The sequence below is a fragment of the Bos taurus genome, chromosome 11, assembly GCF_002263795.3.
Source record: "Bos taurus isolate L1 Dominette 01449 registration number 42190680 breed Hereford chromosome 11, ARS-UCD2.0, whole genome shotgun sequence".
Lineage (NCBI taxonomy): Eukaryota > Metazoa > Chordata > Mammalia > Artiodactyla > Bovidae > Bos > Bos taurus.
The window spans coordinates 66,910,119-66,924,846 of NC_037338.1; the positions used below are offsets into that span (position 1 = coordinate 66,910,119).

Genomic DNA, 14,728 nt, shown 5'->3' on the forward strand with positions numbered 1-14,728 from the left:
CTCTTTTATCAAACCAACAATTTTTCTATTTCCAATGTTGTTTTTCCTTTTCTGAAGCCAGCTGTTAGGCTTCTTTAGTCTGTTTTTTTAAGTTATCATTTGGGAAAATTTCTCTTTGGACCAACAGCTTGCTATTGGCCCCGTTGCTATAGGCCCCTTGCTATTGGCAACATTCCCTGCAGAAGTGTCATCAAAGTTATTTCCCTCAGTTTCCAGAGAGTCAAGTGTAGAATGTCCCAGAATAGAATGTCCCAGAATATTAGTAATACCTAAAGTGGCAGATAAAAATATTACATCCAGTAAACATAAGGGTCACTTAAAATTTTATTTCAGCAGGGAGTAAGGAAGTCACGTTGCTTCATAGTATTACAAAATCCTAAGCTACTGTATAGTGTGTAAATATTATGTTTGTGTATAATATTGTAAAAGTGTATACCATCAGTATAAATATTGGCAGCTTTGCCCTTGGCTTAAATACAAGCCCATATGAGAGTGTATAATTCCACCTATTTGGCCAAAGCTGCCTCAACAACATCAAAAGGAGTTGCAAAGCATACCTGGCATATTTACCATTGTTACCTTTTAAATAAGAATATCAGTGAACCTTGAGAAGTCAGTGTTACCAGGAGGTCTTTCCTGTAAATCATTATGAGTCAGGAGGTGGTCAGTCAATGTCTTCTTTGGTGGTCAGTTAGGGACTTCTTTGGTGACAGAGGGGAGAAGAGTAGCAGGTATAGCACAAAGGAGTTATGTGAGGAGAAGTTAATGAAAGGACTTACTTCTTAGGACGTAAGGCACCTGACTGAGAAGTACTAAGTGTGATGAGAATTCAGGAGGGCTTCTACTGCGTGATGTACAAAGTTGCTTAAGGGGATCCCATGATTTTCTTGGTGGCCATATCCAAAGGAGCAGTAGCTGTAATGGCTTTAAGGCAAGCAGGGTATCCCTATACCACAGAGTCCAGTTTCTGGCTGTAATGCAATGTGGGTTGATGGTGGACCCATGGTTTTGGGTGAGTACCCCAAGGGCATTTTCTTCCTTTTCATATATAAAAAGGAAAAAAAAAAAGAGAATCTGATAATTGGGATTCTCAAAGGCAGGTGGGTTCATGAGACACAACTTTCAGGCTTTAAAGGCTGCGTTGTTTGGTTCTTTCTATAAGTTTGAGTCATGGTTGTTATTGTTTAATAAAGCATATACATAGGTTTGGCCATGAGAGAGAAATTTGAAATTCAGCTTTGGAAATAACCAACCAGCCCGAGAAGACTTAGCATATAGCATGTAGTCTTGGGTTTGCGGAAGCTTAGGATATCATGAAGTGTATCTGGATCTCCTTAAAGCTTTTGTGCTGATATCAGATGCCCTAAGTATCAAACCTGGGTTCGAGTAAACTGTAATTTTTCTTTGATGACCATATGTTCCTAAAAGCTTTGGCAAGTGGATACTGTCTTTTTGTGAGGAGGCTTGAGAAGGAGAGCAAAGAAGCAAATGAAACACATATTACAACAAAGTAGAACCTCTAGGGAACCTTACATAATCCAGATCAGCCTTTAGTATTTGTAAGAAATAAGGATTCTCAGCAAAACCCTGAGTCATTACTGTCCAGATGAATTGCTTTTCTTCCTAAGTGAGGGCAGAAGGATATTGGTCAGCCTCGTCAACTGGAATGGATGTTAGTAATTATGGGTATTAGGAACAACAGAGTGTCAAGGGATAACAGTGTTGTTTACTGCTTAGAGATCCTGGAGGAACCTCCACCCTCAGCCCCTAGGTTTTATTCACCTGGCTGGCGTAAGGATTAATGAGACCTTGAGCCTTGTAACGTTCTTTTATGGTCTTTATGCCTTTCAGGGCTTTCTTTTCTTATAGAATATTAATTAAGTCTGGTTAAGTGGTTTTTGAGGGATCTATTTGAATCTTGGGATGTGTGCTGTGAGTTTTGCCAGTATCAGCTGGAGATTTTACCCATAAGGGGAGTGGTAACTGATTCACTACAGACAAGTGATCAATATTTCTAGATCAGTATTAGCTCTAGTACTATCAGAGGCAAACCAAATAAAAGATGTCAAAGGATCATTTCATTCACCTGGTTTGTTACTTTGATAACTGTTGTCAAATTTTAGAATTATTTCCCCTTTTTGGGAAAAAAAAAATTCCAGCATGACACTTCTTTAAGAAGTCTCAGCCTAATAAATGAGTTGGGGGCCGAGGAACTAAGGAGAAAGGGGTATGCATCTCTCAAAGGGCCTAAGTGAAAGGAAATAGGTTCAGAGACAGGAACCTCTTGAGGCTCGTTAGAAATCCCACTAGTTGAGCTGTGTTCAGACTGCTTTATAGTAGTGGGGTTGAGCACTGAGAGTATGACTTCAGGGTCAGTTAGGACTAAAACAGACTTGTCCCCAATCTGGAGAAATGTTTCTCCAGGTTGACGGAGAGGGGAGACTGGGAAGAGCCCCTGTTGTTTCTCAGAGTACTGTCATTGAGAATTGGGCAGATGTTGGAAAGGCTAGTTAGAGGATTGAAGGCATCTGAAGTACTTGTAGCATCTCTTTTGAATGTCCTGGCTCTTCGCAATAATAGCAGAAACTAGGAGGGTTTTGGTTTTGTTTGGAGTCTTTAGTTGGTGGTTTGAAGATAGTAGTCTTCCTTTTGGGTGATCCATCTAGAGTTTGAGTGAGCTGGCTTGCCAGATGAGCTAAATATGGAGTGGACATAGTTCCCCATTCTATCCTGGTCCTTTTTACTAGAAAAGAAAGGACCCAGTTCAGTCCATTAATAAACATGGGGTTAATAGATACCCAGGTAGAATCAACATCTGAAAGAAGAGTAGAATTTTCCTTTAAAACAATCTGAAGTTGATTGTAATAGTCATGAATAGGATCATCAGATTTTTGTGTGCAGGCCTGAATTCTGTTCCAATCAACAGGCTTTGGGAAAGCCATAGAAATCACCTGATGAAATTGCCTCATTATTGCTGAAGTGGATCATATAATGGGCTTCCCAGGTGGCTCAGGAGTAAAGAATCCACCTGCCAATGCAGGAGCCACAGGAAACACAGGTTCGATCCCTGGGCCTGGAAGATCCCCTGGAGTAGGAGATGGCAACCCACTTCAGTATTCCTGGGGGAATAATCCCATGGATGGAGGAGCCTGGCCAGCTGTAGTCCATGAAGTCGCAAAGAGTTAGAAAAGACTAGGCATGCACACATGATCATATAATAAGTTAGTGGTCTGGTCACTGAGCTGTAATTCTAGAGACCTTTCAGGATTTTCCCAACTAAATGTTTTTATCCAGTGCTGGGCCCAGTCTTCACTGACAAGTATAAAATTAGATGATATAAGTCAGAAACAAGGTTGGTAAGTTTGAATAACTATATTAAATTCCTCTGCAAATCAATGAGGATCTTCTGTTACTTTGGGAAGGTCTTTGACTATGGCTCACAGTTCAGCTTTAGTCCAAGGAATATAAGAAACTAAGAGTTTAACATCTGGATTCTCAGAAGGCCTAATTTTAAAGGGACAGGTTCTGGCAGTTTCAGAGGAAGAGAGTAGGGAGAGTTTCAGAGAAAATGGGAAGTTTGGCAGGAAAATGAGTGTGGGGTCATTGAGGATAGAGAGGAGGTGTTGACAGTGTCGAAGGGAAGAGGAAGATTGTGCCAGAGGCATAGGGGCTAAGGAAGAGGCAAGATGGCACCAGATGTGGAATCTGAGAAAAAGAAGCTAAGGAAGAAGAGCCTGAAGCTTCAGAAACCATTCTATTTTTCTTTAATCATTTGCCTCAGTTAATCTTAAAATCTTATTTTGCAGAGAGGCAATTTTAAACTTCTGATAACATTGGGAAGCTTCAAAATACCAATCAAAATCGTCATTCCATTCAGTCCTAGAAACTTTTGAGTTACTGTAATCCATTTTGGCTTTAAGAGAATTAAATTTGGGGATTTCAAAAGTTTCCCACAATGGCCATTGATATTCTAAATTGCCTTTGGTCAGGTTAGTCCAGTTGGAAATGCACATGAAGAAGGACTAGTTTTTAAGCATAGAATCAGTTGAAGTATCTATTGTGGGGGGTGAGGTAGCCTCAAAATATTTAGGTAACTGGAATCTTACTTCTCAGAAGTTTTCTTCTATAATAAAATAATAATTTTCAAGCAGCTTAAATAATTTACAACTTAAACAGCTCAATTCAAACAGCTTACAACTCAAACAACTTGCAGGCCTAGTAACAGCCAGTTCTAAGAAATAACTTGGTCCTGGAAAAGCCAAGCTAAAGGCTTCTTAGCCAGCTTCAGTTGAAACAGTCTCATCTCAAAGTCAGACCAAAGTGCCAAATGAGTACCCTCATGCAGAATAAGGCCTTAACCTGGAAGATTAAAACTCAAAACAGATTCCAAACAAAGCCAAGAGAGCTTCAAATGCAAAGAGGGTATGGGCTCACATCCTGGAGAAACATGTACCTTCAAACTCCAGGATCTGTGAGAAAAATCAATGATCACAGTGGACTTGATTGTGGATGCTGCACCTGTTTGCTCATCAGCCCTGGAGCTGTTGAAGGTCTTCTCTGATCCCTGTACAGATCACCAAACTGTTGACCTGAAACAAATGGACTTCCAGATATTTCTCCAGCAAAGATGGGTTTATTTGGGATCAGCAATTTGAGGTCTTTAACCTTGGCAAAGAAATAGAGGAAAACAACAGAATGGGAAAGACTAGAGATCTCTTCAAGAAATTAGAGATACCAAGGGAGCATTTCATGCAAAGATGGGCTCGATAAAGGACAGAAATGGTATGGACCTAACAGAAACAGAAGATATTGAGAAGAGGTGGCAAGAATACACAGAAGAACTGTACAAAAAAGATCTTCACGACCAAGATAATCAGGATGGTGTGATCACTCACCTAGAGCCAGATATCCTGGAATGTGAAGTCAAGTGGGCCTTAGAAAGCATCACTATGAACAAAGCTAGTGGAGGTGATGGAATTCCAGTGGAGCTATTTCAAATCCTGAAAGATGATGCTGTGAAAGTGCTGCACTCAATATGCCAGCAAATTTGGAAAACTCCGCAGTGGCCACAGGACTGGAAAAGGTCAGTTTTCATTCCAGTCCCAAAGAATGGCAATGCCAAAGAATGCTCAAACTACCACACAGTTGTACTCATCTCACACGCTAGTAAAGTAAAGCTCAAACTTCTCCAAGCCAGGCTTCAGCAATATGTGAACCATGAACTTCCAGATGTTCAAGATGGTTTTGAAAAGGCAGAGGAACCAGAGATCAAATTGCCAACATCTGCTGGATCATCGAAAAAGCAAGAGAGTTCCAGAAAAACATCTATTTCTGCTTTATTGACTATGCCAAAACCTTTGACTGTGTGGATCGCATTAAACTGTGGAAAATTCCAAAAGAGATGGGCATACCAGACCACTTGACCTGCCTCTTGAGAAACCTATATGTAAGTCAGGAAGCGACAGTTAGAACTGGACATGGAACAACAGACTGGTTCCAAATAGGAAAAGGAGTACGTCAAGGCTGTATATTGTCACCCTGCTTATTTAACTTCTATGCAGAGTACATCATGAGAAACGCTGGGCTGGAAGAAGCACAAGCTGGAATCAAGATTTCCGGGAGAAACATCAATAACCTCAGATATGCAGATGACACCATCCTTATGGCAGAAAGTGAAGAGGAACTAAAAAGCCTCTTGATGAAAGTGAAAGTGGAGAGTGAAAAAGTTGGCTTAAAGCTCAACATTCAGAAAACAAAGATCATGGCATCTGGTCCCATCACTTCATGGGAAATAGATGGGGAAACAGTGGAAACAGTGTCAGACCTTATTTTTGGGGGCTCCAAAATCACTGCAGATGGTGACTGCAGCCATGAAATTAAAAGATGCTTACTCCTTGGAAGGAAAGTTATGACCAACCTAGATAGCATATTCAAAAGCAGAGACATTACTTTGCCAACAAAGGTTCATCTAGCCAAGGCTATGGTTTTTCATGTATGGATGTGAAAGTTGAACTGTGAAGAAAGCTGAGCGCCGAAGAATTGATGCTTTTGAACTGTGGTGTTGGAGAAGACTTTTGAGAGTGTCTTGGACTGCAAGGAGATCCAGCCAGTCCATTCTGAAGGAGATCAGCCCTGGGATTTCTTTGGAAGGAATGATGCTAAAGCTGAAACTCCAGTACTTTGGCCACCTCATGAGAAGAATTGACTAATTGGAAAAGACTCTGATGCTGGGAAGGATTGGGGGCAGGAGGAGAAGGGGACGACAGAGGATGAGATGGCTGGATGGCATAACCAACTCGATGGACATGAGTTTGAGGGAACTCCGAGAGATGGTGATGGACAGGGAGGCCTGGTGTGCTGCAGTTCATGGGGTTGCAAAGAGTCGAACATGACTGAGTGCCTGAACTGAACTGAACTGAACCTTGGCAAGCCTCTGCTGGAAGCTCCCTCAGTGTAAGAGAAGGAGAACTCTTACGAGAACTCTTAGAGAGAGGAAAAGGAGGTTGTCAGGACTATAGTCAACTAAGAGTCTGTGGCTCTTTTATTGGCTGAATCATTGCCAGGAAAAATGAGGAGTCTTCTTCTTGTTGGGCTTTGCTATCATTGCAGGGCATGAGAGCTCCATCTTCTATCTAATTGAGTTTTATTTTTATTGATTTTTTACAATAGCAATACAACTCCCTTTTTTTCCCTAAGAAGAGACATTTTTTTTCCAGAAGAAAATCTGTAGTAGGCATGTCTTACTGTAGTTAAACCATAAATACAGTATTATTTAAACCACATAAAGTTTGATAATCACAAGTGAAACTTTTAAGAAAGGTCAAGCCTTTTCTGCCAGCTGTAAAGGCTGTAATCAGGGCTGTTCAGAAAGAAAAATATTAAGTTATCAGGAATATCAGAAGATCTAGATGTTCAAGAAATCTTTGAAACATTACCAAAAATAGGTTGTTTATTCCTGAAAGCTGGTAGGGAGGTGATATTTTAAGAGTATCTTCATTTGTCTCCAGTACACTAGATTCTTGCCTTGACTGACCAAAATAACAGGAGAGGTAAGGAATATAACTCTTATTTACATAGCTCTCTCTTAATTAAGACTGTATCCCCAGAGCTCCTTAGTGTTGGTTTACTACATCAAGGAATCTTATATCCTTTGCTTCTGATTGGCTATTTGGATTGTACCATTTATAGCATGTCTCTGATCAGTCCCACAGAAACATCTATTCATTCATTCATTTAATAAGCATTCATTAAACAAATAGTAGTAATACATGTTAACAACAATGGCTGAAAAATTACCCAAAACCATTTATTGAGCTCAAAGACCATTCTAATAATCATTACACTAAGCAGTCTTTCTGTTATATGTAAGGCAGTATGCTGGAATGTGGGGTTAAATGCATAAAGATGAAGAAGACATAGTTGATAAGGAGCAAATAGTCTCGTGGGGCACATGATTCAAATCCTAAAATAAAGTGACAACACATTCATTTTTATGGCAGTCTTGAGGAGGACTCCATAAACCAGCTTCTAGGGAGGGGTTCCTGAAAGAAGTGACCCTGGGCCAATCCTAAGGGCAGTGGGCATGAACCAGGTGTAGGAATCCATCCCAGGTCGATGAGGCAACAGGCGTAAGAGCAGAGAGGATACAAAGACTATGCTGCGGACAATTGTTCTTAGCATTCTTGGTGCAGAGCTGGGCGGCAGGGCAAGATGAGGATGAAGCCGGTAGTGTGAAGGAGGACCTTGAAATGTTTTCAGCCAGAGATAATCTTATCCGCTCTTCAAAGGAGAAATTGGAAGAGAATAAGATTAAAAACGGGGATAAGGTCATTGACGATGTTATGAAGAGGATCTGACTGAGGCACTAATATTAAGGATGATAGGGATGAATTAGAGGAATATTTAAGAAACACACTGCAGCACTTGTTGTTTAGATCTGGGGGAAGTAAAGAAGGAATGAAAGATAGTCATCCAAGAAATTTATCCACATCTTCTGGCTAAAACAAGTGGGTTAGATTATTTTGGCCAAAACTATGGTACAGAATACAGAGGGTAGATTTTGAATTTGACATTTTGAGTGTGAGGTGTATAGAATATTGAGGAAGAACTGTCTAGCTGTTGTTATTGTTCAGTCGCTAATGTCACTGTTTCCACTCTTTCCCCACCTATTTGCCATGAAGTAATGGGACTCGTTCAGTTCAGTTCAGTCACTCAGTCGTGTCCAGCTCTTGGCAATCCCATGGACTGCAGCACACCAGGCCTCCCTGTCTATCACCAACTCCCGGGGTTTACTCAAACTCAATGTCCATTGAGTGGGTGATGCCATTCAACCATCTCATCTTCTGTCGTCCCCTTCTCCTCCCACTTTCAGTCTTTCCCAGCATCAGGGTCTTTTCCAATGATTCAGTTCTTTATATTACATGGCCTAAGTATTGGAGTTTCAGCTTCAGCATCAGTCCTTCCAATGAGTATTCAGGACTGATTTCCTTTAAGATGGACTGGTTGGATCTCCTTGCAGTCTAAAGGACTCTCAAGAGTCTCCTCCAACACCACAGTTCAAAAGCATCAATTCTTTGGCACTCAGCTTTCTTTATAGTCCAATTCTCACATCCATACATGACTACTGGAAAAACCATAGCTTTGACTAGATGGACCTTTGTTGGCAGAGTAATATCTCTGCTTTCTAATATGCTGTCTATGTTTTTCATGATTTTTCTTCCAAGGAGCAAGCATCTTTTAATTTCATGGCTGCAGTCATGAAATCATCTGCAGTGATTTTGGAGCCCCCAGAAATAAAGTCAGCCACTGTTTCCACTGTTTCCCCATCTATTTCCCGTGAAGTGATGGGACCAGATGCCATGATCTTAGTTTTCTGAATGTTGAGTTTTAGCCAACTTTTTCCACTCTCCTCTTTCACTTTCATCAAGAAGCTCTTTAGTTCTTCTTCGCTTTCTGCCATAAGTTGTGGTGTCATCTGCATATCTGAGGTTATTGATATTTCTCCCGGGAATCTTGATTCCAGCTTATGCTTCATCCAGCCCAGTGTTTTTAATGATGTACTCTGCATATAAGTTAAATAAGCAGGGTGACAATATATAGCCTTGACGTACTCCTTTTCCTATTTGGAACCAGTCTGTTGTTCCATGTCCAGTTCTAACTGTTGCTTCTTGACCTGCGTACAGACTTCTCAGGAGGCAAGTCAGGTGGACTGGTATTCCCATCTCTTTCAGAATTTTCCACAGTTTATTGTGATCCACACAGTCAAAGGCCTTGGCGTAGTCAGTAAAGCAGCAGTATATAAAAGCAAGGAACTCTCTTGGTTTTTCAATGATCCAGTGGATGTTGGCAATTGGATCTCTGGTTCCTCTGCCTTTTCTAAATCCAGCTTGAACATCTGGTAGTTCACAGTTCATGTATGCCATGAATGAGTTTGAAGTTCAAGAGTGAAGTTAAGGCTGGAGTTTAGAATTTTTTAGTCCTTAACCTGTGGGAACTAATGGATTCATACAGCACTTTTAAGACAATTCATTAGCACAAACATTCTTTCCAAGGGCAGCTTGGAGACAACAGCAAATTGCTTCATTGACCTTGTTTCAGGAAGTGAAGTGAAGTCGCTCAGTCGTGCCCAACTCTTTGCGACCCCATGGATAGTAGCCTGCACCAAGCTCCTCCATCCATGGGATTTTCAAGGCAAGAAGTACTGGAGTAGGTTGCCATTTCCTTCTCCAGGGAATCTTTGTTTCGGGGGAAGTTCTTTGTTCTCTCCTTTGAAGTATATTAGAACTTCAGATGGGGAATTCTCTGGTGGTCTAGACACAGTGGTTAAGACTCAGTGCTTTCACTGCTGTGGGCCCATGTTTAATCCCTAGTCTAGGAGCTAATATCTCACAAGCTAGAAAAAGAAAAAGAAACCTTCAGAGAGTTGAGGGATAAGGGAGGACTTATTGGGGGAACTTAACAGTCTACTTTAATAGCCTTGTTGTTAAGTGTGTTGTTCAGTCACTAAGTCGTGTCTGACTCTTTTGTGACCCCTTGTACTGTAGCCCATCAGGCTCCTCTGTCCATGGATTTCCCAGGCAAGATTACTGGAATGAACTGCCATTTCCTTCTTCAAGGGATCTTCTCGACCCAGGGATCGAACCCACGTCTCTTGCATTGGCAGGCAGATTTTTTTTTTTTTTTTTTTTACCACTGAGCCACCTGGGAAGCCCAAATAGCCTTAATATAATACATTTTAGCCAACTTCAAGCACCAAGGTCACCTTCCACCAGCTGCATGCTCCTCAATTCCTGAGGTCTATAGCATGTATTTTTATAGAGAGTGTAGGAGATCTGTCTCTTCTGTCATGAATCTCTAGCCTCCTACACTTTATTCTTAACATTTTCATGTAATCTGGGACATAAGCCATGTGGGTCTCAGATATAAAATAAAAAATGGACCTCTCTGCCTTCCCCTACTTCTTCCAAGTACACAGCACCCTCCATCTTTCCTCTTCTCCCATTTGCCAGTTCAGTGACTTGTTCTGGCTCATGAGCTTTTTAACTGGCATAGTATGAATTTATATCTCAGCAAACTTACAAATTACTGCATGTAATGGGTTTTTGGGACCATTTATGAATAATTGAAACCACAAATGTTAAATTCTTGAATGCCAAGGGCCTACTGAATATCAATATTTCATGGAGTTCCATAATGAACATTATGAATTCCAGCTTTTATGCCTCTTAAAATATTTGAGAACCCCTGATCCATATAGTATTGATATCTGTGACTTTATTACTCCTTTCTCTTTTGGAATAAATTAACATGTTAAACATATTCCTTGTAAAGATATTTAAAAAATAAATCCTTCTTTACATTTCATAAAAGTAGAGCGAGTTGAAATATGAAGGCTTTATACTTTATATCTTTTCTTGTATTACTTGGTTTGCTTTTCATTTTTTTAAATGGTAATATAGTAGATGCTTGTTGACAAAAATGCATTCAGACGCATGTTAAAGTAAAATGAAAATTTTGATTCACCTTTTCCTTCCATCTCATTGCATACTAATACATTGGTTTACGCCCTTCTAAATCTTTTCATTTGGATTTACATAGGTAAGTACTGAAATAGATATGTAGGGAATTTTTTTTTTTTTTACAACCTAGATGGAATCATTGTGTGTGTGTATGTGTGTTTGTATATAATGTATATATATTTTAATTTTAAAAATCCTTAGAGATATATATAGAGAGAGATCTACCTCATTCTTTTCAATCTCTGCCCAGTGTTTCATGGTAAGAAAGTATTCTCCTTTATTTAACCCTTTCCTACCTGTGTCCTTTTTTCCCCTATAATAAATATGACAGGAGTGGGATATTTTTCCCTGTTGTCCCCATACTGTTGCTGAGGCCCAACACCCAGTGCAGAAGTACTAATTATAAGCATCTCATATTTGAAAGGAGCCCCCATCAGTGAGGGCTAGGCTTTTTCCTATGGGATCTTTTGAAAGGGATGAGAAATTCACTGTCCCTTCCCCCAGGCTTTATACTTAGAGAACTGAGACAAAAAAAGGTTGTAAGATTTGGGAGAGTGCTGTGTTTGGTGGAAGAAGTTATTTTGTCCCTTTCTAAAATTAAGAGAAGAGATGTGCTCTGAGAGCGTTTATTGTGGAGTTCTGAGATGCCAACAGGAACAAGAGACTGAAATTTTACTGGCCCTGCTTAGCCAATAAAGATTTGCTCACTTATCCCAGTACTACCTGAACAGAGAAAAAGAAAATTGGTGAGAGTTGAGCCAGTAGGGGACTGCAGATAAGGAGGTGGGTCAGAATTGCTCTGTTTCCACCCCACAGTAGGTCCTGATTAGTTGGGGTCCTATAGTAAAGGGAGATGAGATTGGGGTGTACTTGAGCAGCTTGCTGGGAAAGAGTATATATGTTGGCAGGATGTGGTACAAATGCCATCAACTGAGGGCCAACTCCACCTGGTTATCTATTGCTATACAAGAACCATGATTTGATCTAGGTTCTTTTTGCAAGGTCTTTAGTCAGTTTGGATAACATTTGAAAGTTGGCCTACTGTGTTTCTTAAAAATGAAAAAACTATGGAAACACCTAAGGAATTAGTCTAAAAAAGTCATGTTGATAATATCTTCAAGAAATTTGAGCTGTTGGATATCAAATAACATTAAAACCAGCTTTTTCCAGAAGACAGCCAGCATACATGAGTTCTTGTTATACGTGGGGGTGAACATTCGTGTGTATCTAATATGTTTTCATCACATCCTTACCCTGAGGACTGGAGTTTATCTGAGCAATGTCTGCATTGCACAGGAAGTATAAGTAATTAAGAGGTCATTTTTAATAGGATAAGACTAGGCTTACTCTTTGTACTTGTGGTAAGTACATATTAAAAAGGTTCTGTAATGCTAATGAGAATACTTACTTGATTCAAAATACCTTTAATTCGTTAAACTGAAACTGTTATTCATACCACTTCAAAGGAATCTTATTTTCTAAGTTAATCATAAGATAGCTTTCATGTGAATTTTTCTGTGAAGGAGGATCAATTTCATCATTCAGCTGAAGGGGGAAAAATCTTGATTTAAAGGGTAGAAATAAAGTATTACAGTAACTTATAAGAAATTATAAGAACAGTGCAGAAGAGTGTGGCACATTGTTGAACAGGAAATTTAAGAGCCAAGTAGGTTTTGAGGGGAAGACTATATTCAAATGAGCAAATGTTGGATTTTCTCATGTTTCATTTGTATTTTTCTGGTTATTTTTCACTGAATGTTTGACATGATTGTAAAGGTTTGACATAACTGTAAATTCCTTTTCTAATAACAGTAGATTATTTCAAAGTTATTAAACTAGAGATATAGACAATGACATTTTTAATAACTTTAAAATATGGATCTTAAAGTTTTAAAATATACATATTGCATGAATCTTACAGTTTCATGCATTTATGCTTAAACTTACACATTTCCTTTGAAATATGCTTTTATTTATTATTTATTTCCTGATTTTCTTATAGGAAATGCCACAGTCATTTTCTGCAGCCATGTTACATAACACAGAGATAGATAACACTAAGACTAATCCACAGAGAAGCAAAGTCCCAGTAGAGGCACTTGGTAAGGTTTCTGAACATAAAATCATCACTAAGGGAAGTTCAAATGAAGACAGCACGGCGAGAAGTTGTTCTGAGAGTTATTCCAGTACCCAGAGCAAGTCTTTCTGTGACAAGCCTCAAAAATCTCATCCTGAGCCCAGCTCTAATCCGCCCAGTCCTGAATGTGTGCAGGCGAAGGCAACCGATTCAGTTCCAAATGGTTCTGAAGAAAACAAGGTACAGAGAACATCCTGCATGTATGGGGCAAACTGCTACAGGTAAAGCAAAATTACAGGTAGCATATAATTCCAGTATTTCATAGCATGTAGCATGTAAATATATGCTATCATGTGTTAAAAGACTAATAAGACCCATTGGCCTAAAGGTTAGGAGCTTTATTGTGTTTCTGCTGGTCTGTACTTTTTCAGTATGTGTTCTTGCAAATCCTTCTAGAGGCTTTTAAAATATAGTGGGGAATTAAATGTTTCATTGTAGATACGCTGACTACTACAAGAAACTGGGGAATACAGACTTGAAAACAGGATCACTCAGACCTAAATACCTGCTTATTAATGTCTTATTTAGGTGTTAGAAAGATAGCTTCATAAGTAGTTTATGTATACAGTATAACTCTCAGAATTCTAAGTTGTGTTTAGGCATCTTATTATACTTATGCCTTTTCTTTTATATTTTTCTAAAAATGTTTTTAAATCACCATGGTGCCTTCTAAAACAACTGAATATATATTTTCTGGATTGATTGGTAACTCTTCTACTTACTTCATTTGATTATATTGTATTATATTTTTTAATTTCATACTTTGTGAATTAGTTTTAGGCTGTATGTTTATACTGTGTTTTCTCTATGTTTCATAGCCCTATTGCAGAAGTTTTTCTTTGCTATTGCAACTTATCAAACTAAATATCTTATAAATACATTCTAGTATAGTTTATCTTCTATGCAATAGCATATGTATATCACATATTCTGTTAATTTCTCATTCATCATATCTCTTTAAAGTGCAGTGCCATTTTAACATTTGAATAACCAATTTTAACGATTATAATTTATGCATTTATTCACAATTTTGTCTTATTTATGATGGCCTTAGTCCCGCATATGGAACATAATTTATAAATAGATTAGGTGGTTTAAATAGGAGAAATTTATTATCTCACAGTTCAGGAGGCTAGAAACCTATGATCAGGGTGTTGGCAGGTTGAGTCCTCCTGCAGTCTCTCTCATTGGCTTACAGATGCCACCTTCTCATTGTGTCCTCACATGGCCTTTCTCTGTGAATAAACATCCCTGGAGTCTCTTCCTCATCTTATCAGGACATCAGTCATTTGGGATTAAAGGACCTACCCTTATGAATTTCTTTAATCTGAATTATCTCTTTAAGGCCCTGCCTCCATATATAGTCACACTAGGGGTTAGGGCTTTAATATATAAGTTTGAGGGTGGGGCACACAGTTCAGTCTGTGACAGTGTTCAACTGGTATTTATCTTTGTTAAACATGATTTAATGTTCTATCAAGATCATAATGAATTCAGTCATACTTGATGATGACACATTAATCAGTCATAGCTTGTGAATATTTTTTTACTTTTTCACTCATTTTGATATACA

General features: G+C 39.0%; 1 protein-coding gene across 3 annotated transcripts in view; it reads left to right on the forward strand.

The window, feature by feature from the left end:
• Positions 1 to 14,728, forward strand: part of APLF (aprataxin and PNKP like factor) — a 93,459-nt gene that overhangs the window by 45,003 nt on the left and 33,728 nt on the right. For all 3 annotated transcript variants that reach the window (XM_059891126.1, XM_005212845.5, NM_001077874.1), the window contains one exon: positions 13,021 to 13,376. In XM_059891126.1, coding sequence (XP_059747109.1) covers positions 13,021 to 13,376 — 356 coding nt within the window. The remainder of the gene's footprint in view (positions 1 to 13,020; positions 13,377 to 14,728) is intronic.